This window comes from Watersipora subatra, chromosome 5 (assembly GCF_963576615.1).
Source record: "Watersipora subatra chromosome 5, tzWatSuba1.1, whole genome shotgun sequence".
NCBI lineage: Eukaryota > Metazoa > Bryozoa > Gymnolaemata > Cheilostomatida > Watersiporidae > Watersipora > Watersipora subatra.
In genome coordinates this window covers 11,368,803-11,386,884 of record NC_088712.1, presented here as the reverse complement: position 1 = coordinate 11,386,884, position 18,082 = coordinate 11,368,803, and the positions used below count along the sequence as shown (strand labels likewise).

Below are 18,082 nucleotides of genomic sequence, written 5' to 3'. Positions count from 1 at the left end.
ATCATTACCATATCATCTTTTATTGTAATTGTTGCAAAACCGACTTAATTTAGCTATTACTTGCTAATTATTTGAAATTTACATCTAATCCATTTTACAACTGTTTTACTTTTTTAATTTATTAGACTGGCAGAAAACCTTTTCTTCATGATATGAAGTTTGAAAGTTACAGTTGTTTGACAAATTTAGATAAACTTCACAGTTGTTTTTATTTTCTCAAATTATTTCAACTACACAAAATACTTTTTTCATGATAGGTTACCTATCATGTTTTCTCATGTTACCTATGTAGTTTGAATGCTAGAATGGCAAATGTTGTTATATATGTTAAAAATACAAATAGATTTTCTGTGCAAAGACTTTTTTATTACCCGGGTACAAGTACAGCTTATGGTGTAAAATGTTGAAAAATTACTTTACCGAAGTTGTTTTCTCGCCTTGAAGCGGATTAAAATTTACATTATTTTATTTTAATGGGAAAAATTGTTTCGGATCTCAAACTTCTAGAACTGATTTTGTTCGAGAACTGAGGTTCCACTATACGTTATCAAAAGATTTAGGTCGCTGAAAGTTATGAAATTTTAAAATTGCATTGGTTTTAAAACCTTTACAGTTGTTTTATTTATTTTTAAATCAGTTGTCCTGCACAAAACCTTTTCTTCGTGATATGAAGTTTGAAAGTTGTAATTGTTTGGAAAAGTTTGAAAACCATTAGTTGTTTTATTTTCTCTCCTAATTTATATCAACTACACAAAACACTTCTTTCATGGTATGTAGTTTGAAAGTTAGAATGGCAAATGATGTTATATGTTAAATACAAATCAACTTCCTGTGTAAAGACTTTTTTTACTACCCGGGCAACGCCGGGTAGCACAGCTAGGCTTGGGGCCGTGGTGTCACTCGGGGATGCGGGGAGACCTTTTTCGCCCCGAGTACAGCGAGAGACTCCAGGCGCGGCTTTCCGGATAAATGAGTTGGCGAGGCGATTGATTGCAAAGCGATTGAGTGCTAGGCGATTGATTGCGAGTGCGAGGCGGTTGGTTGCGAGACGATTGGTTGCGAGTGCAAGGTGATTGATTGCAAGGCGAGTGTGAGGCGAGTGTGAGGCGAGTACGAGGCGAGTGCGATTGATTGCGAGGTGATTGCAAAGCGAGTGCGAGGGGATTGATTGCGAGGAGAGTAAAGGCGATTGATTGCGAGGCGGGTGCGGGCCGATTGATTGCAAGGCGATTGATTGCGAGTGTGAAGCGATTGATTGCGAGGCGAGTGCAAGAACGCGATTGTCAACTGCGAGGCGGGTAAAAACTGGTCAGCTGAGGCGGGTAAAAACTGGTCAGCTGAAGCGGGGGCTCAGCGGCAGAAGTGCACGATCGTCAACTGCAAACATAGACGGGTATGAACGGATGCATGAATATAGACACACGAATCTAGAATATTTACTAGATTTTACACGCATCTAGCTGTAAGACACATTACAAATTTCCATTGTTCTCTCCAACATTGACATGTATATGTGCATGCATACTCTGATCAGGACAACAACTTCAGTAGACTGTATATTTGGAGTTGTTTTACAGTATAAAAGACAACTCTCAATAAACCTTATGATGCACGTAAATCTGTTCCTGTAGGCGGGTAATGCAGCTAGTACATGTACATATATATACAAATGTAAATCTCAAAGTTCGTTGTCTGTTGTTCTGTCTGTCCAGCTATAGATGATTAGTATCTAGGAAAGAAAAATTCATACTGCTGAATATTTGACTTTGGAACCTCCTATTCACCAGGCAATAACTTAAGTAATTAAGCTACATGAGGCGATATGGACTTATTGGGTGATATGTGTCGTTATTGCTATTTACATTGAAACTGCCTGAGGCAGGCAATTTCAGTGTAAAATTAGAAGTAGATCAGTAGAACACAAATCAGAAGGCAAGGATAATCAATTTGACTCTGCTTCAGACAATGAAAAAGAAATGAATAGAGTATCTTCCAGAGATAAACATAAACTTTCATGGTATGGCAAAGAGAAGAAACTAAGTGAATATAGTAAAAATTATAGCAAGGATAGAAGAAGGGTTAAGGACTATAGGTGATGCATCGAGAGAGTTTAGTAGAGAGAGGCCATTTGACTGGCGTAGGAGAAGTAGAGATAGGTATTTCCCGAGTAGATATGATAGGTCTAGCAAAAGCCATATGGTATCCATCTCCAGGGGGAGATAAAGGCTATGGTTGTGGACTGAGAGGACATAAAATCAGATTTTGGCCAGAGGTAAGATGCTATTTTTTTCCTGCCAAAGGGCACACAATTAAGGACTGTAAGTTAAGTAGGAGTTAAATGAGAGATATATACAAAAGTAGTAGAAGTAGCGAAGGTAGAAGATGTCCAACTCAAAGAGTAAGGTTTGCGGAGTCTAATAATAGCAGCTGACTAGACAAAATTTTTTTGAGAAATTTGACTGTAAATGGTAATGATATTGAGTTCACCTTTGACACAGAAACTGATAAATCTACTCTGACTAAAAAATATAGTAGTAGCTTAGTTAGAATTTGAAAGAGCTGGAGCAAATTTGGAATGAAGCTGATGGGAATAGACTGAATGTTTTAGGAATAGCTGATGAAGCTAATAAAGTCCTTGCAGAGTTATTGATTACTTCTGTTTACATACTTGAAGGTCCTAGAAAAAATCTTTTAGGTATGCTTGATATTAAGAAGTTGAATTTGTTAGCAGTTATAAATGCTTTGTGTGCCAAAAAATTTGACCTCTTGAAGATTTTCACAAGAGGTTTGAGGGACTAGGAACAATGCCTGGTATTTTTAGTATTATATTGAATAGGAATGCTGAACCTGTTAGATTGTATACACCTAAACCTATTGCAGCAGGTTTGCGTGAAAAAGCTAAAAATTAAATTGATGAAATGTTGGAAAGTAAAGTTTTAGAACCTATAGAAAAGGCAACTAATCAGTGTTCTGGTCTTACCATCGCTCGAAAACAGGGTGGTAAAATTAAAATGTGCTTAAATTTGACCAATTTGAAAAAAAGTGTTAAAAGGGAAGTATAGCATATAGCTGGGATTCCAGATATGTTAGGTAAGTTATCAAAAGAAGCTATGTTTTCCAAACTTGATGATAATTCTGGATTTTGGTAAGTTAGACTTGATGAACAATGCAAGGAATTAACTATTTTTGTAACCCCATAAGGTAGATTTTGCTTAAAGACAATGCCTTTAAGGATATTTTTACACCATAAGTTTTCAAAAGGAAATGGAAAATATATTGAAAGGTTTAAATGGAATTGTTTGTTTGACAAACATTATTTTAGTTTACGGCAAGACTGTGACCAAACATTGGCAATGTTTGTGTAAAGTTTTGAAAAGACATGAGAAGTCAGAAATGGCATTGAGAAAAGAAAAATGTGAACTCTGATGTACTAAAGTGAAGTTCTTCAGACATTTGGATAGCATTCTGGTATTAAACCAGAACCAAGTAAAATAAAAACTATAGTTGAAATGAAGCCTCTGAAAAGCAAAAAGGACGCCAGTAGATTTACTGGCATAGTAAATTAATTGATGAAGTTTAAATAATAATTACCCGGTTGATGTACTCCAACTTACGAAGAAGCTGGTAGTAAATCAAAATGGTTTTAGGGTCCTGACCAACAAGAAGCTTTTGAAACAGTGAAGGAAAAAATATTCTAAGAGACTTGTATTGTACCTTTTAGGTAAATGCCAAACATAGAGTGTCAGCTGATGCTAGTAAAAATGCACTAGGTGCAGTTTTGCTACAGTATAAGGTGTGGCAACTTGTAGAATATGCTTCTAGGAAAAATAACTGAAACTGTAGGTAGATATGCCAATGTTGACAAAGCAGCTTTAGCTACGACATTGGCATGTGAGGAATGTGATAATTATTTAGTTGGTAGATAATTTAAAATAGAAACTGATCTTAAGCCTTTATATGAGATTTTAGATAAAAAAGATTTGTCTAAGTTACCTGTAAGGGTACAACGTTTTAACTTTAGGCTAATGAGATATGATTATGATATTTTCCATACTCGTGAAAAAGATATGTTCTTTGCTGATTTGTTTAGTCATCCAAACAGTGGTGCTGTTTGTGATAAGGTAAGTAAAGCTAATTGTAATAAAGTAGAAGCTTATGTTAACTCAATAGTTTCCTTTTCTGCATAAGGAGATGTGAAGGGAGAAAAACTTAGGAAAGAAGTTGGTAAAGATCCAGATACTCTAAAGTGTTTAGAGTATTTGTATTATAGATGGCTGTCTGAATTTGATGGTTTTATTGAAGAACTGATAAATTTATATGGATCTAAAAAGAGATTACCTATTTATATTAATATATTGTTATATGACACTAGGCTGTACATTCCTAAGTCATTGATACCTCAGTACTTGGAAAACTGTCATGAAGGTTATCAGGGCATAACCAAACATTGTAGATGAGCTCAACATCATTTTTGGTAGCTGGTTATAGTAGGGAATTGCAGACTATATAAATAGATGTAATGTTTGCATTATGCAGTCAAGTCAAACACCAGCCCATGTATGAAGCGAAGATGCCGTTTAAACCATGGGAGGTGATAGGTTCTGACATACTTGTAATTGATAACGAATGTTATCTAATTGCTAAAAACTATTATTCAAAATAGTCTTTAGCAATTAGATAACATTTGTTACCAATCATTGAGTGTTCAAAACAGGGTGTCAGGGTGGCTTAGTGGTATCATCTTTGATTGTTAATCATGGGGTTGGTGGTTTGAGCCTTGCTTAATGCCAATCTGACAAAAAGCTCTCAGCAAGCTTCAACCCTAAATTTCTGGGTCTTTCGGATCTAGACTTTAACTTGGAGGCCCCATGTACCACACCGACAACGTGGGCATGTTAAAGATCCACCTCTGTCCTTCGCACATTGGACAAGTGAAATGGCTACCTGGCTCTGTCAGACTTGACGTGTTGCAAAAATGTATTCCTTCAGGTTAAACTGACAGTTCCAGAAGAAGCCCTTGATAAGTGTTAGGACCACCCAAGGTAGCTTATAAAAAACCTAGTCCTGGTGGTGTGTTTCTCTACTAGAGAACACTACCAAGCATTGTCACTACATGACAGAAGCATACCATTACATTATTCAAAATTGATAGAATGCTTACATATAGAATCGCAAACTGCTAGAAGGATAATTCGAGTACTTAAGTATCAGTTTTCTCGATTTTTTATACTTAAAGTTATTAGGTCTGATAATGGTACTTGTTATACTAGTAAAGAATTTAGTAACGTTGGTGAAAAAATAGGTTTTATTCTAACTACTAATAATCCATGGTATCCTTGCCCTAATTGTTTAGCAGAAAGCGCTTTGAAAATTGTGAACGGGTTTGGGAGAAATGTGAAGGTTAAGATGTGGCTACACCTTTGTCTTCAGGATATACGCCAAGTGATTTGATTTTCGGTCGAACTATTGGGTCAAATTTTGGATTCCCATATTAAAGTGATGTTGACTATGAACTGTTTGAGGAAAATGAGATCAGACGTAAAAGGAAGATTAAGAAGCGTTGGGATAACAAGCAGTGATTCAAAATTAAACGAGTTAACACCTGATCAAATGGTTTATGTAAAAGCTCCTACCAATGTATAAAGGAAGGATAAATGTAGAAAGGATAAATCTCCTGAAAGTTACTGGGTTAATGTATCATGAGCGAAAGACCTAGAAATAGAAAACACTTGTTGAATTCTGATGATGAGAATACATCGTCTGAATCTTTTGATGATGGTTGTCTTCTCCTGTATAACTACTCCACAAAAGAGGGCAGCTCTGACATAGTAAAAAAGGCTAATAATATTTTTGAGAACATGATTACTGATTTAGAGATTCATGAACAAAGGGATAAAACACCTGGTGTTGCAGAGCATGTGGAGGAAACTCCTGCTGTCATTGAACCTTAGAAGGGAGACTTTTGTCGTTGAGGATAGAGTTGTTTGAGGAAATAGTAATGAGTTGTCTTGAAAACATTCTAGAAATGGATTTGAGCCTGTTAGTAGAGAACCTGTTGTTACTAGCTCAGGTCGAGCTGGTAAGCCGCTTAAGAAATATGATATGGAGAAAATAAATGACTTTGTTTATAGTTTCAAATTGTTATCAAACCGATCTTACTACTGAACGACTGAACTATTACTTATGGGTAGTTCTGGCAATACACCAAAATGTGTTGATGCGGAAAGAGACGGTGCAAATAGAAGCCGGGGTGAAGGTGCAAGTATAGGTGTGAAGGTGGAAAAGACACTGCTGATGACTTTGTGTTTAGTAAACAGAAGGGGAGCGAGTCGAATAAGAACAAGAGCGAAGGTAAGAGAGAAGTGTATGGTAACCAGGTATCATTAAGTGTGTTGTCTGTAAAAGCTTTAAAGACTACTATGCCGCTCCATGTCATGGATTTATTTGTCATAACTGTTAACGTCAAGGACAATGCGGTGTAGACTTTAAAGAGCCATTGTGTAGATTTTGTGGAGAGTTAGACAATGGACTTGAATGTTGTACTCTTGGTGGGTCTTTCTATAAAGATATTGCAGCAGGTAGTAAGAGTAGGGTAGAGGATAGTAACAATGGGGCACTTGAATCTAAGTTGAAAAAGCCTGGTTCTAGTTTACTTTTTGTTGCTAAAGTTGATAGTTTTGTAGAAGAGATGGAATATGAGTCTGTTTCAACTGAGGCTGTCATTTAGCAGAGAAGAGTTATGCTCTTGCATAGGAGGAGCGAAGTAGAGGAACAGTGCAAATGCGCCTTGTCTGCAATAGAGAAGGACGAGAGAGAGAGTTAGAGGAAGAGATTGAGAATAAGATGGAGTATAGAGAAACTTGGTTGAACCTGGCCGCTGTAAATCAAAAGAGGGTTCCGAGAAGGAGTGCAAAGAACACATGTTCTGTACGTGCTACTAGAAAAGAGAGTAAGTTTGAGGAATCCAAAGAGGACATCTTACCTGAAGCTTCCGTTGTGAGAGTAGTTCCTAGTGGAGAAGTCAGTAGTGTGGAGAGTAAGGTTGAGGAACCCAAAGAGGAAGTCCAACATGAAAGCTTTATTAAGAGTCGCAATGATGACCAGTTTACTGGTTCTGAGCCAAACAGCGGCAATGAATGCCAGCTTGCTGATTCGAGCCAACAGTTACAGGTACCCAGGTGGCAATGGATGTGCAACCTGAAAAGGCTGAGTGGTACGAGAAGATTGTTAGTATGGAAGATAAATTGTTACATGATTATAAGGTAGATTGATAGGGATAGGGTTGTGATTAAAATTGTTAAATAGGCGATAATAGATGATTGAATAAAAACAATTAAGTAAACAAAACATTTGGTGAGTAGAAACTATATATATATATATATATATATATATATATATATATATATATATATATATATATATATATATATATATATATATATATACAACCTGATATAGTGGTGGTGGACAAGGAGAACAAAAGAGCTACTATAATAGATATCGCAGTACCCAATGACTACAATATAGACAGCAAAGAAAAAGAAAAGATAGAGAAATATCTCCCTCTTGGAGAAGAGATTGAAAAATGCTGGGATGTAAGAACAACTGTAATCCCAGTAGTCATTGGGGCAATAGGCACAATAACACCGGCGCATAAAATGTGGCTTGCCCAAATACCAACAGCAATCAACTCAGGTGAGTTGCCGAAAATTGCGCTACTGGGAACAGCTAAAATCTTGAGGCGAGTGCTCAAATTTCTAGGTCTCTAGTGGGAGACTCGAGTTAGAGCAAAAACTACCACCCACGCGGGTTAACCGTGGTGAGGAAATAATTTTTGTTATATATATATACGTGTTCAATATAACGTGAGATTATAACTATTATATACATGTAGAGCAATTAAAAATGTAACAAGCCGGTTTAAATTATCTTGTATGTTACACCATCATACTAATTTCAGATTGTTGCACAGTACAGTGTTAGGGTAATTTAAGACTGCATGTTGACTATATGTTCATGCATTACTCTGCAGACTGTGTGACAGTGACTAATTAAATCAACATCTTGGCGCAGAAAATGTGCTTTCATTATACTGCAGTTTAGACATGACTTACTGCAAGTGCTTTTGGAGCTGATTCAATAGATTTCTGAAAGATAGTTTTCAAAGGCTCTCTTCGAAATTTAAATATCTTTCCAGCATATACATTCCTTACATGAAAGCTTTTAGCTTCTTCAGAGTAATAGACTGTCATCTGCAGTTCCCCATCAGTATCTTTAATAAAAAAAAATTATAATAATTTAAATTAAAAGCCAGTTATCAACTATGTTATTACAATAGACCTTTTTCCTCACATAAATTTCCCCATTGCTATATTGGAGTTGTCTTCTTCAAAAAGGTATATTCTGTTAGCAATGGATTGAAGAATATGATATAACAGCTTGTAACCATCACTCTAGTATTCAGATCCTCTTAGTGTTGCAACAGACCATATAGCTTTTGGTTGTAAAATATATGCACAAATAATATTGAATGCTAGATTTTGCATTGTTAGAATATTCAGCAAAATATTTGCAAAAATGCCTTGACCTAGCTGCATATATCCACTGAAAGAAAAATCAACAACTTAGCCATCAAAGAAAACACATCAGGCTCACAAGTTCTTCTAGTAAAAACACCCAACATTGTTAGCACTTGCTAATTCAGCCTGTTATGTGATTATTGTCTCTTGATGTACCACATACCAATTGAAAAAAAATCGAAAAACTAACTTCTGGCCGTAATGCACCAGTTCACTATTTCTTTCAGTACTAGTTTACCTTGTTTATATATGGCTAACGAGGTAAAGATTCATTACATAAGTGCACTAATAAACCTAAACAAATAGTTTGACATGGACATTAATTTCATTTTCTCATGGAAACTTTGCTATAATAACCCTTTCAATTTAGTATTTTCTCATTCTTTGGCATTTGGTCACAAAATGGACATCTGACTGCAATTTGACTTTGTTTGAAACTCAACTAATAAGTCTTGAGGAAGTGCAGACATGGACAACTGATGCTCTAAAGGAGAACTGTCAAAAACGTGCATGCGGCATTTCGGGCACTCGTCTTGAGCGCTGTTCAAGGGTTTATTTTTTGTATAATACTAATGTCTCTGAAGAACCAACATTAAAACAGCAAGAGACATCTAAAAATTAGATTACAAGGCGTTACTGCAAGTAGGAGTGAAAGCTGGTGATCCGAATAAATTGAAAACTTGGATTGGGGAACAGGAGAGTATGAACAAATGGCCACCTCTTTGTTACAATGAAATAGTGCAATTTGTTCTATAAAATGGGCTTTCCTTTTCAAGTGATGCTCTAAAGAGCCATAAAACCAGAAAAGCATACAGCTATTTTTTCAATGAGTGGATCCAGCCAGGAAGTGTTTTTCCATGACATCAGAGATACAGATACCTGCTAATTAAAAGCACTTGTATACCAAGTCAATGAGTGAATGACATTCCTCATTCTCAGTGAATTAACCCATTCAGGACTGTTCCCGATCACTTCGGGAAGAGTTGTGCTCTCCAGGGCCCGTTCCCGAAGTCTTCGGGTTATACTTTGATTTGCTCTATTGCTTAGCTGTTTAGGTACATCGGGTTTATTTATTCACCAAACGAAGTTTAAGAGTCTGGGCATCTTTTTGATACCAAATATGTGATTGGACAAGAAAGTTGTAACTAACAAATTATGTGATAGATATCAACTGTTTTGAAAATTTGTTGATCGCCATTTTGGAAAAGGTTTATCCGAACGATGGCTAAATTTTTAAGTGAATTAGATGTGGTAATCAGCTCAGGGAAAGAAAATAGCAACAAAAGTAATGTTCAAGAAGCAAATGAGAATTTTCTGATGGAAGAAGGTAAGTTTTATGTGACTATTTATAGAACTTTACCAAAAAAAAACGATAAAAAGCCGAAATTTTTTTTGTGAATTTCTAACAAACTTTATTCTAACAGTGTAAGATATGGATTTTTTCATGATACACATGATTATAACATTTTCAATCCAATAAAATTTAGATCTTTTTGCAGCATGAACTCATCACTCTACTAACCCATAATAAACAATAGTTTTATGATTTCCTTGTAGAACTACAAGATAATAAAAATTTCTTATTTCATTTGTATCCAATCGTTCAACCCACAATTAGTCAAGCATATAGTTCTCAACCTCAATATCTACTATAAACTAGCCCCAACCACTAGGCTCTAATATTGGTTGATAGGGGACACTTACCACAGTAATCATCTTCATGGCTTTCTGTGTTTATATCTAGAGTATCAAAAAATATTTGCAATTTGTATTACCAATTGTTTGCTGCAGTAGACTACTTATTTTCAATTTGTTATCAGGTATTTACCCTGAAAAGCTACTAAAGCACAATTTTTTCTAGGCTGTATGAGAAGTTTGAAAGCAAATAGGTTGCTTACTACCGATCATATTTGCTACATGAAGGTGAAGACAGTCAAGGGCTTGTGAGTGATGATGCCGTTGATGATGAGCCTAGGGCTTCAACACCAATATCTGATGAATACTGCATCAACTAACTTATAATGGCAGCAAATATGCATGTGTAGTTGGCATCAAATAACTCTCACCGTGTCATCATTTTTTTATGAACACACCCATATTATACATGTATATATTGTTTCGTTTTCATGCATATTCATTTTAACTGTATTTTTTACAATATATTTTACTGTATTTTTACACCTATTTTTTTGCTGGTGATTGATTGTTTGTTAGCTGGTAACTTGAGTATCTTTTTTATGCATAATATATTCATAATAACCTCTGCAATGCATTTCAATATAAATTAACCAATTGTTTGATTATATAATTGATAAAACTGTCAGTGACGTAGTGTTGGTTAGAAGCTAGTAACACCTGTTCTATTGCTCGGAATTGAGAAATTTTTTTTTTGCTGCTGATAAAGTCTGCTATCAATCTAACATAGGTCCAACAATGTCAGTACCAAAAAACTGCTTGTGAGCTGCTACGAAACATAAAAAACAATTTTGATCAAAAAAAAGTTCACAGAATTATTAGAAATTGTGGTTAGTAGAATTTGTAAAGGTGCACAAAAATTTATAGCAAAATGTCGCCTGGAATGTCTTTGTTAAGCTGCAAAAAGCAAATCAAGATTATTTTGAAAAGAACACTAGTTATACTCAATTTTGTGTAGCTCTAATTTAATTGTAAGGCTAGTGAAAAATTAATTAGGCTGGGGGAGCAGTCAACCAATAACTAATTAGTCCTGAATGGGTTAAGGTTCTGAAAAGTAGTGGAGTGGTGCAATCAGCAGTTTCCTCCTGTGTTGCTGGGTAAGCCATATAAAAATATACTGAGTTTTTTACATTACATTGCATGTGTGTGCCATTAATGATGAAAGAAGCTATTTAAAGTATATTGCTCCATCTACATGTATATCAAATATGAAATTACATTTCAACATTGCTTAGAAATTCAAGTAATATGTTGATAGTGTGAGGGTTAATTGAAGAGCTTTGGTCATTTATTATTATAATACATTTTATTGTCTATATTAAAATGATGCTCCGCTGACCATCTACAACCAAGCTATACTATTTTTACTCTCTTTAGAGGCAAACAAAGATATCCTGGCCAAATGATCAAAATTTGGTGCAGTCTTGTGCAGATGTTAGAAAACCGAGTTTCTAGATTGTGCATGGGTTTGGTATCGCCATGTCTGTCAAGTTTATTTGGTTTTAGCGTCTAGAACTCTAGATGATTTTTAATGCCAAAATCTTTTGCAAAATGTATCAAGTTTGGACTTAACTCATTGATTTTTATGTACAATCAGTGTAGTTCTAAATCTTTTATATAGTATAAACACGAAAGTTAGTGCAACTGAATTATAGCATGTGTGATGTTTATGTCGATTACTGTTGTTCTTATATAAAGTAACTGTCTATTCTAACCTTCTGATATTTAAACTGTAAGATATTTAAAAAACAACGATGGCACATTCAAAACAATAAACATAAATCGGAGATATGGCTCTATTGTTTTATTGAAACTGTTAAGTTAAAAACATAGTTAGAATATTAGACTTGTAAATAGTTAGCAAAAATGTGTAACAAATAATGCATTACAGTATAATAACTAGCAACTGCAATATCATGATGTTTACAATTTTAGTCTGAGCCAGACATGCAACCATATAGCAGCCCTCATGTTTAAAATTGAGAGCGCATTCAGGCTCGATATATATATCAAATCCAGCCTGCATGAATACTGCCTGTGCCTGGAAAGGACCATCTTCAAAAAAGACTGTCTTTAAGAAAGTAGCTGATATGAGTTTTAAGAAACCAAGCCACAAATCTGGCAAAGGTTAGTGCTAACAAAATTCAAACTATGTTATCATTAAAAGTTGCATTAAAATATTGTCTCAGCACTTGTTATATAATGGCCATAGAACATACGAAAGAATGCTTAACAAAGATTTAAATCAGCTGCTAAATCACTATATTCATAGATAATCACAAACAATAAATGTACAGCAGGTCATCATGTACTACACAACATCTTTTTGTGTTTAAATATTTTAGTTTTCAATTATGTGGTCGCAAACTGTAGCATCAAGGCTACTGACTGCTATAAGTAGAGAAATGGCCTGATAATCTGTATCAATATCTCACTATGCAAGCATTGATTGCTAACTACCGAGCGCAGATTTTTGGATTAGGCAGTAAACTGCTCTACTTATCTTTGTAAATGTCTAATTTTTTATATCATTTCAGGTGGCAAGGAAAAATGGATCAAAAAGTCTACAACTAGCAGGGTAAAGTTTGGGGAGACACTCAATGAGCCAGGTGTCACATGGAGTGACAATGATCTCAAACAAACTAACTAGCAAGTGCTAATAATTTTGGATGACTGGCAGATAACAAAATACTATAGCAGCTGCCAAACATAGATTGCACTGTACAAAATTGAATCGATAATATAGCAAAGTTTCAACGAGAAAATAGGTTAGGTTTATTAGTGCACTTTTGTAATAAAGGTTTACCTCATTAACCACATATAACAAGGTAAATTAGTACTGAAAGAAATAGTGAACTGGTGCATTTTGGCCAGATGTTAATTTTCCGACTTTTCTTTCAATTGGTATGTGGTACATCAAGAGACAATAATCACATAACAGGCTGAATTAGCAAGTGCTAACAATGTTGGATGTCTGAACGATAGTACCAGATACCACATAGTGGTTATTTCTTAGTTGGTTACCCAGCGCAGCGCCCCTATTGATGCGCTAACTATACTAGAAGAACTTGAGAGCCTGATGTGTTTTCTTTGATGGCTAAGTTGTTGATTTTTCTTTCAGTTGAGATATGCAGCTAGGCCAGGGCATTTTTGTAAATATTTTGCTGAATATTCTAACAATGCAAAATCTAGCGTTCAATATTATTTGTGCATATTTTCCACAACCAAAAGCTATACGGTCTGTTGCAACACTAAGAGCATCTGAATACTAGACTGATGGTTACAAGCTGTTATATCATATTCTTCAACTCATTGCTAACAGAATATACCCTTTTGAAGAAGGCAACTCCAATATAGCAATGGGGGAAATTTATGTGAGGAAAAAGGTCTATTTCTGCGCAAATTTTTCTTTAATGTTTTATAAGCGGTAAAAGTTGTGTCTCTGGTGAAGATTAGTGTAATCTATATATAATTTTATTGTAGATACAGCTTACCGGTCGGAATTTCTCTTTCCAAACTTGTGTTGTGATCCATCTCTGCTAGTTTGTTACTCGTAAATGATTCTGGAGATCAAAGTCTATTCGCTTTTGTGCATAACATAATATGAGGCTGTGAAGGTTTTTCCAAGCATCAGTGTGTTGACCATGGTTCAACCGAAGCAATGTGTTTAGCAGTATCACTTACCCTAACGCATCACAAAGAACTTTGTCCCTGCACTTCCTGGAAGGAACCATTTTGCCCTTCTTTCCATTTATCTGTAAACATATAAATTTATTGGTTGTTTCTTTTTAATAGATTACTAAATTGCAAAGTTTTTGTTTGTTCAAATGTCAACCAACTGCAGAATATTTACCGTTTGTACATTTTTTGTTTAGTATTATGCAATAAATGACTACATCTTCTTATGTCACAAACCAAAGGCATTGTAAGTGATACATGTATATAAAATGTTATACAACAAATTGTAGTGTATCAGGGTCATAAGCATGCCACCTGAATCATACTGTCAACAATTGCAATAATGTGGCAATATGTTTGTGTCTTGGTGCTGTTGTCTTTGCACCTGAAATCGTCACTATGGTGAATCATTGATGACTTGCATACACATATATATTGCTTGTAATGTAAAAATAAAACAGTCTTGAATTAGCTAGCCACCAGAAGTCTTGATACACTAAATTGGCGACGAGGATGCCGGATAATAAAGCCATGGCTAATTTGCCAGAATTTGACAACTCTACGAGTGTTGAGTCATATTTGGAGCGGTTGGAGATATATTTTGCTGTGAACAAGGTTACGGGAGACTCTCGTCAGCACATGCTGCTCATGGGTTTGAAAGGCTATCAATACGATACAATACGAGATCTGGCAGCCCCACAGAAGCCTAAGGATTTGACATACAGTGACCTAGTTGACCTTGTATGCAAGCACTTTGGTACGTCAAAGCACTGGCTGGTGGAACGACTTTCATTCAGAGAGATGAGACAGAATTCGGGTGAGAATCTCAATGAATATGTCAGCCGCTTGAAAAGGACAGCTCGCCAATGTGAGTTTGCCAGTAGTCTGGACGTCAACCTAGTGGAACAATTTCTACGTGGCATGCGGGACACAATGCTGAGGTCAAAGCTGATCGCACTTGAGGAATCAAGGCTAACTGATATTAGTGTGTTATTGCAAGAAGCAAATGCCAAGGTCGCTATAGAGCAGATTACACTTTCAGATGTGAAATCTGAAATGAATGCAGTCAAGAGGAATTGTTTCAGCAAGAGACAAGCAATCTGTGGTGATTGTGGTTTAGAGCAACGGATTAACCACAAGTGCCCAGCAAAAGGGCGCACATGTTTTAAATGTGGGGGCAACGGTCATTTAGCAAAAGCCCCTGCCTGCCCAAAGAATAACATCAGAGCTGTTGAGAAGGCACAGAAATTATTTGACTACGAGGACGACGATTCCCTGTTTTAAGTCAGTCAGCTTAGCCAGTAAATCTACTAGTCAGTTAGCCAGTCAGCACTGTTTGCTCAATTTTGAAATGTGACGTTATTCAGCCATTCACTGTGTGTGATGTCTCTCTGCTATCTACTGTGTGTAGTGCTTCTAGTTTAGTCCAGCCAGAATTTGAGTTAGTACTGTGTGAACTTCTCAACCGATCTTGCATTTGTTTCTTGTGAATATTTCTGTTTTTGGAAGAAAAGGAAGGAATATGTTTATATGTTTATTGAATTGTCAAAGATTGTCATATCCTCTTTTGTAGCTTATGTACCTTATTACGTAAGCTTTCAATTTTGTAAAATTGGTAAGGGATGTAGTGTATCAGGGTCATAAGCATGCCACCTGAATCATACTGTCAACAATTGCAATAATGTGGCAATATGTTTGTGTCTTGGTGCTGTTGTCTTTGCACCTGAAATCGTCACTATGGTGAATCATTGATGACTTGCATACACATATATATTGCTTGTAATGTAAAAATAAAACAGTCTTGAATTAGCCAGCCACCAGAAGTCTTGATACACTAAACAAATCTGCCGGTGCTTTGATGTTTTTGATTATATTATTAAACTCAACACAGCTTTGATGCCAAAATCGGGTGTAAATAATGATGAAACAACATTACAAAACAACGCAAACACTAAAAATATAATCATGTAAGCTAATAAGCTCAAGTGGTCTGTAAAGTCTATATTAGTAATTTTAGCATGAAGTTAAAATAATAATATTTTTATTATTACACACTTAGACATATAATTTACAGTCAAAATTGGCAAGAACTGTCCACATGTTGGTCAATTTGATAATGTTCCCTATTTTGTAGTTTTTATATACATTATAAATAGCAACTTTATCCGATATTTTATTTAAGAATTGAAGTTAGTCTAAAGCAAAGCGACTACTCTCTATACCGCAGGTACAAATTTCATGGACTACTCTTGTTATTCACTATTTCTAATCATATTGATATTTTGCTTATTTTGAGTATAGCCTGAGATCTGGTGTTTGCTAAACCCTAGGAGATCCATGCATATAACAGTGGTAAAAATTTGAAATGACAAAATACCCGAACACTAAAAAACATCCGCTACCACATAGTATACAGCATTTATACTATAGCTTCAACCAAACTAGCTGACAATAATCAGCGATCACCAAAGTTGTATAATTTTCGTTGTAAAATTGCTTATGAAGAATCCGTAGACATAAGGCAAAAAAAGTTAGACATGATGAATAACAAAGAAACAATCTGCAATTGAAAAGAGTCAGTTAAACCGCCAATCGAGCCAGCAGCTTTGTACTCCATAATATCTATAGAAACCATCCGATTGGCCTGCAGATAAAAAATAAACTAGTCTTAAGCCTTTATTTAGTTCAGAGTACAATACTTTGCACTGTGGCTATAGATCAGAATAGGTAATTCGTTAAAAGCTCTATAGATAGTTTAAACCATCAACAAAAGATGAAAAGTTGAAAACCATCTGGCCCATCCTAAAGCAGATGACCCTCTGTAATGGCTCATTATGTATAAAAAAGAATAAGGGTCTAAGACATAAGTTTTTCAGTTATGATGCAGTTTTGATGCGAACTATTTTCTAGTTTAAAACCAAATCAGGAACAATGAGCCAAGTTTTTGGTAGCAAAAAGGAAAATACATTTAACAATTATGATGGTTGCATTTGTTGAAAGACAATGATTTGAGGTTTAACAATCTGCAACACTTAACCTTCATAATCAAGTAGCTGCATGTCAGTTACATGAATGTCTTAAATTTTATATGTGGCTCGTACAATCACAAAGTTTTACGCACGCTAAGTCAAAAAAGATTTGAATTTCAAAAATGAATGAAATGATAATAAATTTAAAGCGATTAGTGTTTAGGAGAATTTGCAGACTTCAGTTTAAATTTTTTAATGTTAGTAGGATTACATCTATTACTGGGAGCAGATTGGTTTCAGCTTGATCTTCTTGCCCAAATCCAACTAGCATGCATTAAAAACAGATACAAATTTAACACATATTTGTGCAAAAATATGTCAAAAGCAAATCACCTTTTATCAACTACTGTACACAAAGCTTAACTCTTAAGCGATGGCTGCTCTCTATCCGGGTTTATAATGTAAATATACCAGATAAATAGGGTTTAAAGCTTTATCAGATTTGCAATGCTAAAACCGCATTCACAATGTATTTTGAAGTTTATACTGCTAGAAGTACTAAAGAGGATGTTGTCATGAGATTTGCTACGTGGCATTTTGATATGGGCCATGTGCTATACATAGATTGTTACAACAACGACATTCTTTTAACAGAAAAGCCATTTGTTAGGAAAACACATATGGTTGGAACCATTTAGTCTAATTGTCGTAGAATACTCAGTACATTAAAAATTGCTTCAAAATTAAAAAAATGGGAATTAAAGTCAGTGCCGGAGGGAAGGGTACTGCTTTTGCTTTGGCACAATAAACGGGATCTTTTGATGATAACTACAATATGCACTAACTCTCAATCACAAGTGCAACGTAGAGATGAACCTGAACCCTGTTCCAAGCTAGACTGTATACTTATCTACGTATCTGTACTCATATGAACCAACAAAACATGACTTCACGATTAGTCAGGAGCCCATTTGTCATAAAAGTTATACTAGGCAAAAATATTCGGTTAAACAGTTACTGATGGGTTCCATGCCCCATAGCATGGAAGGTTGGTACAAGCGCTTTGTAGCATCACTTTAAAAATAACTCCTACGACCTTCTTGTAGATGGCAATAGAAGCTATCGCTATTTTTCTATCATTTCCAGTTGTTTTTGATGTTT

At 35.4% G+C, this 18,082-nt stretch overlaps 1 protein-coding gene across 1 annotated transcript; it reads left to right on the top strand.

The window, feature by feature from the left end:
- Positions 1-14,465: 14,465 nt before the first annotated feature.
- On the top strand, positions 14,466-15,236 carry LOC137397118 (uncharacterized). The gene has a single exon (XM_068083404.1). The coding sequence runs from the start codon at positions 14,466-14,468 to the stop codon at positions 15,234-15,236; it is 771 nt and encodes a 256-aa protein (XP_067939505.1).
- Positions 15,237-18,082: the final 2,846 nt, after the last annotated feature.

Coding starts and splice junctions, on each gene's coding strand:
- LOC137397118 (XM_068083404.1), top strand. CDS start 14,466: ATGCCGGATAATAAAGCCATGGCTAATTTGCCAGAATTTGACAACTCT.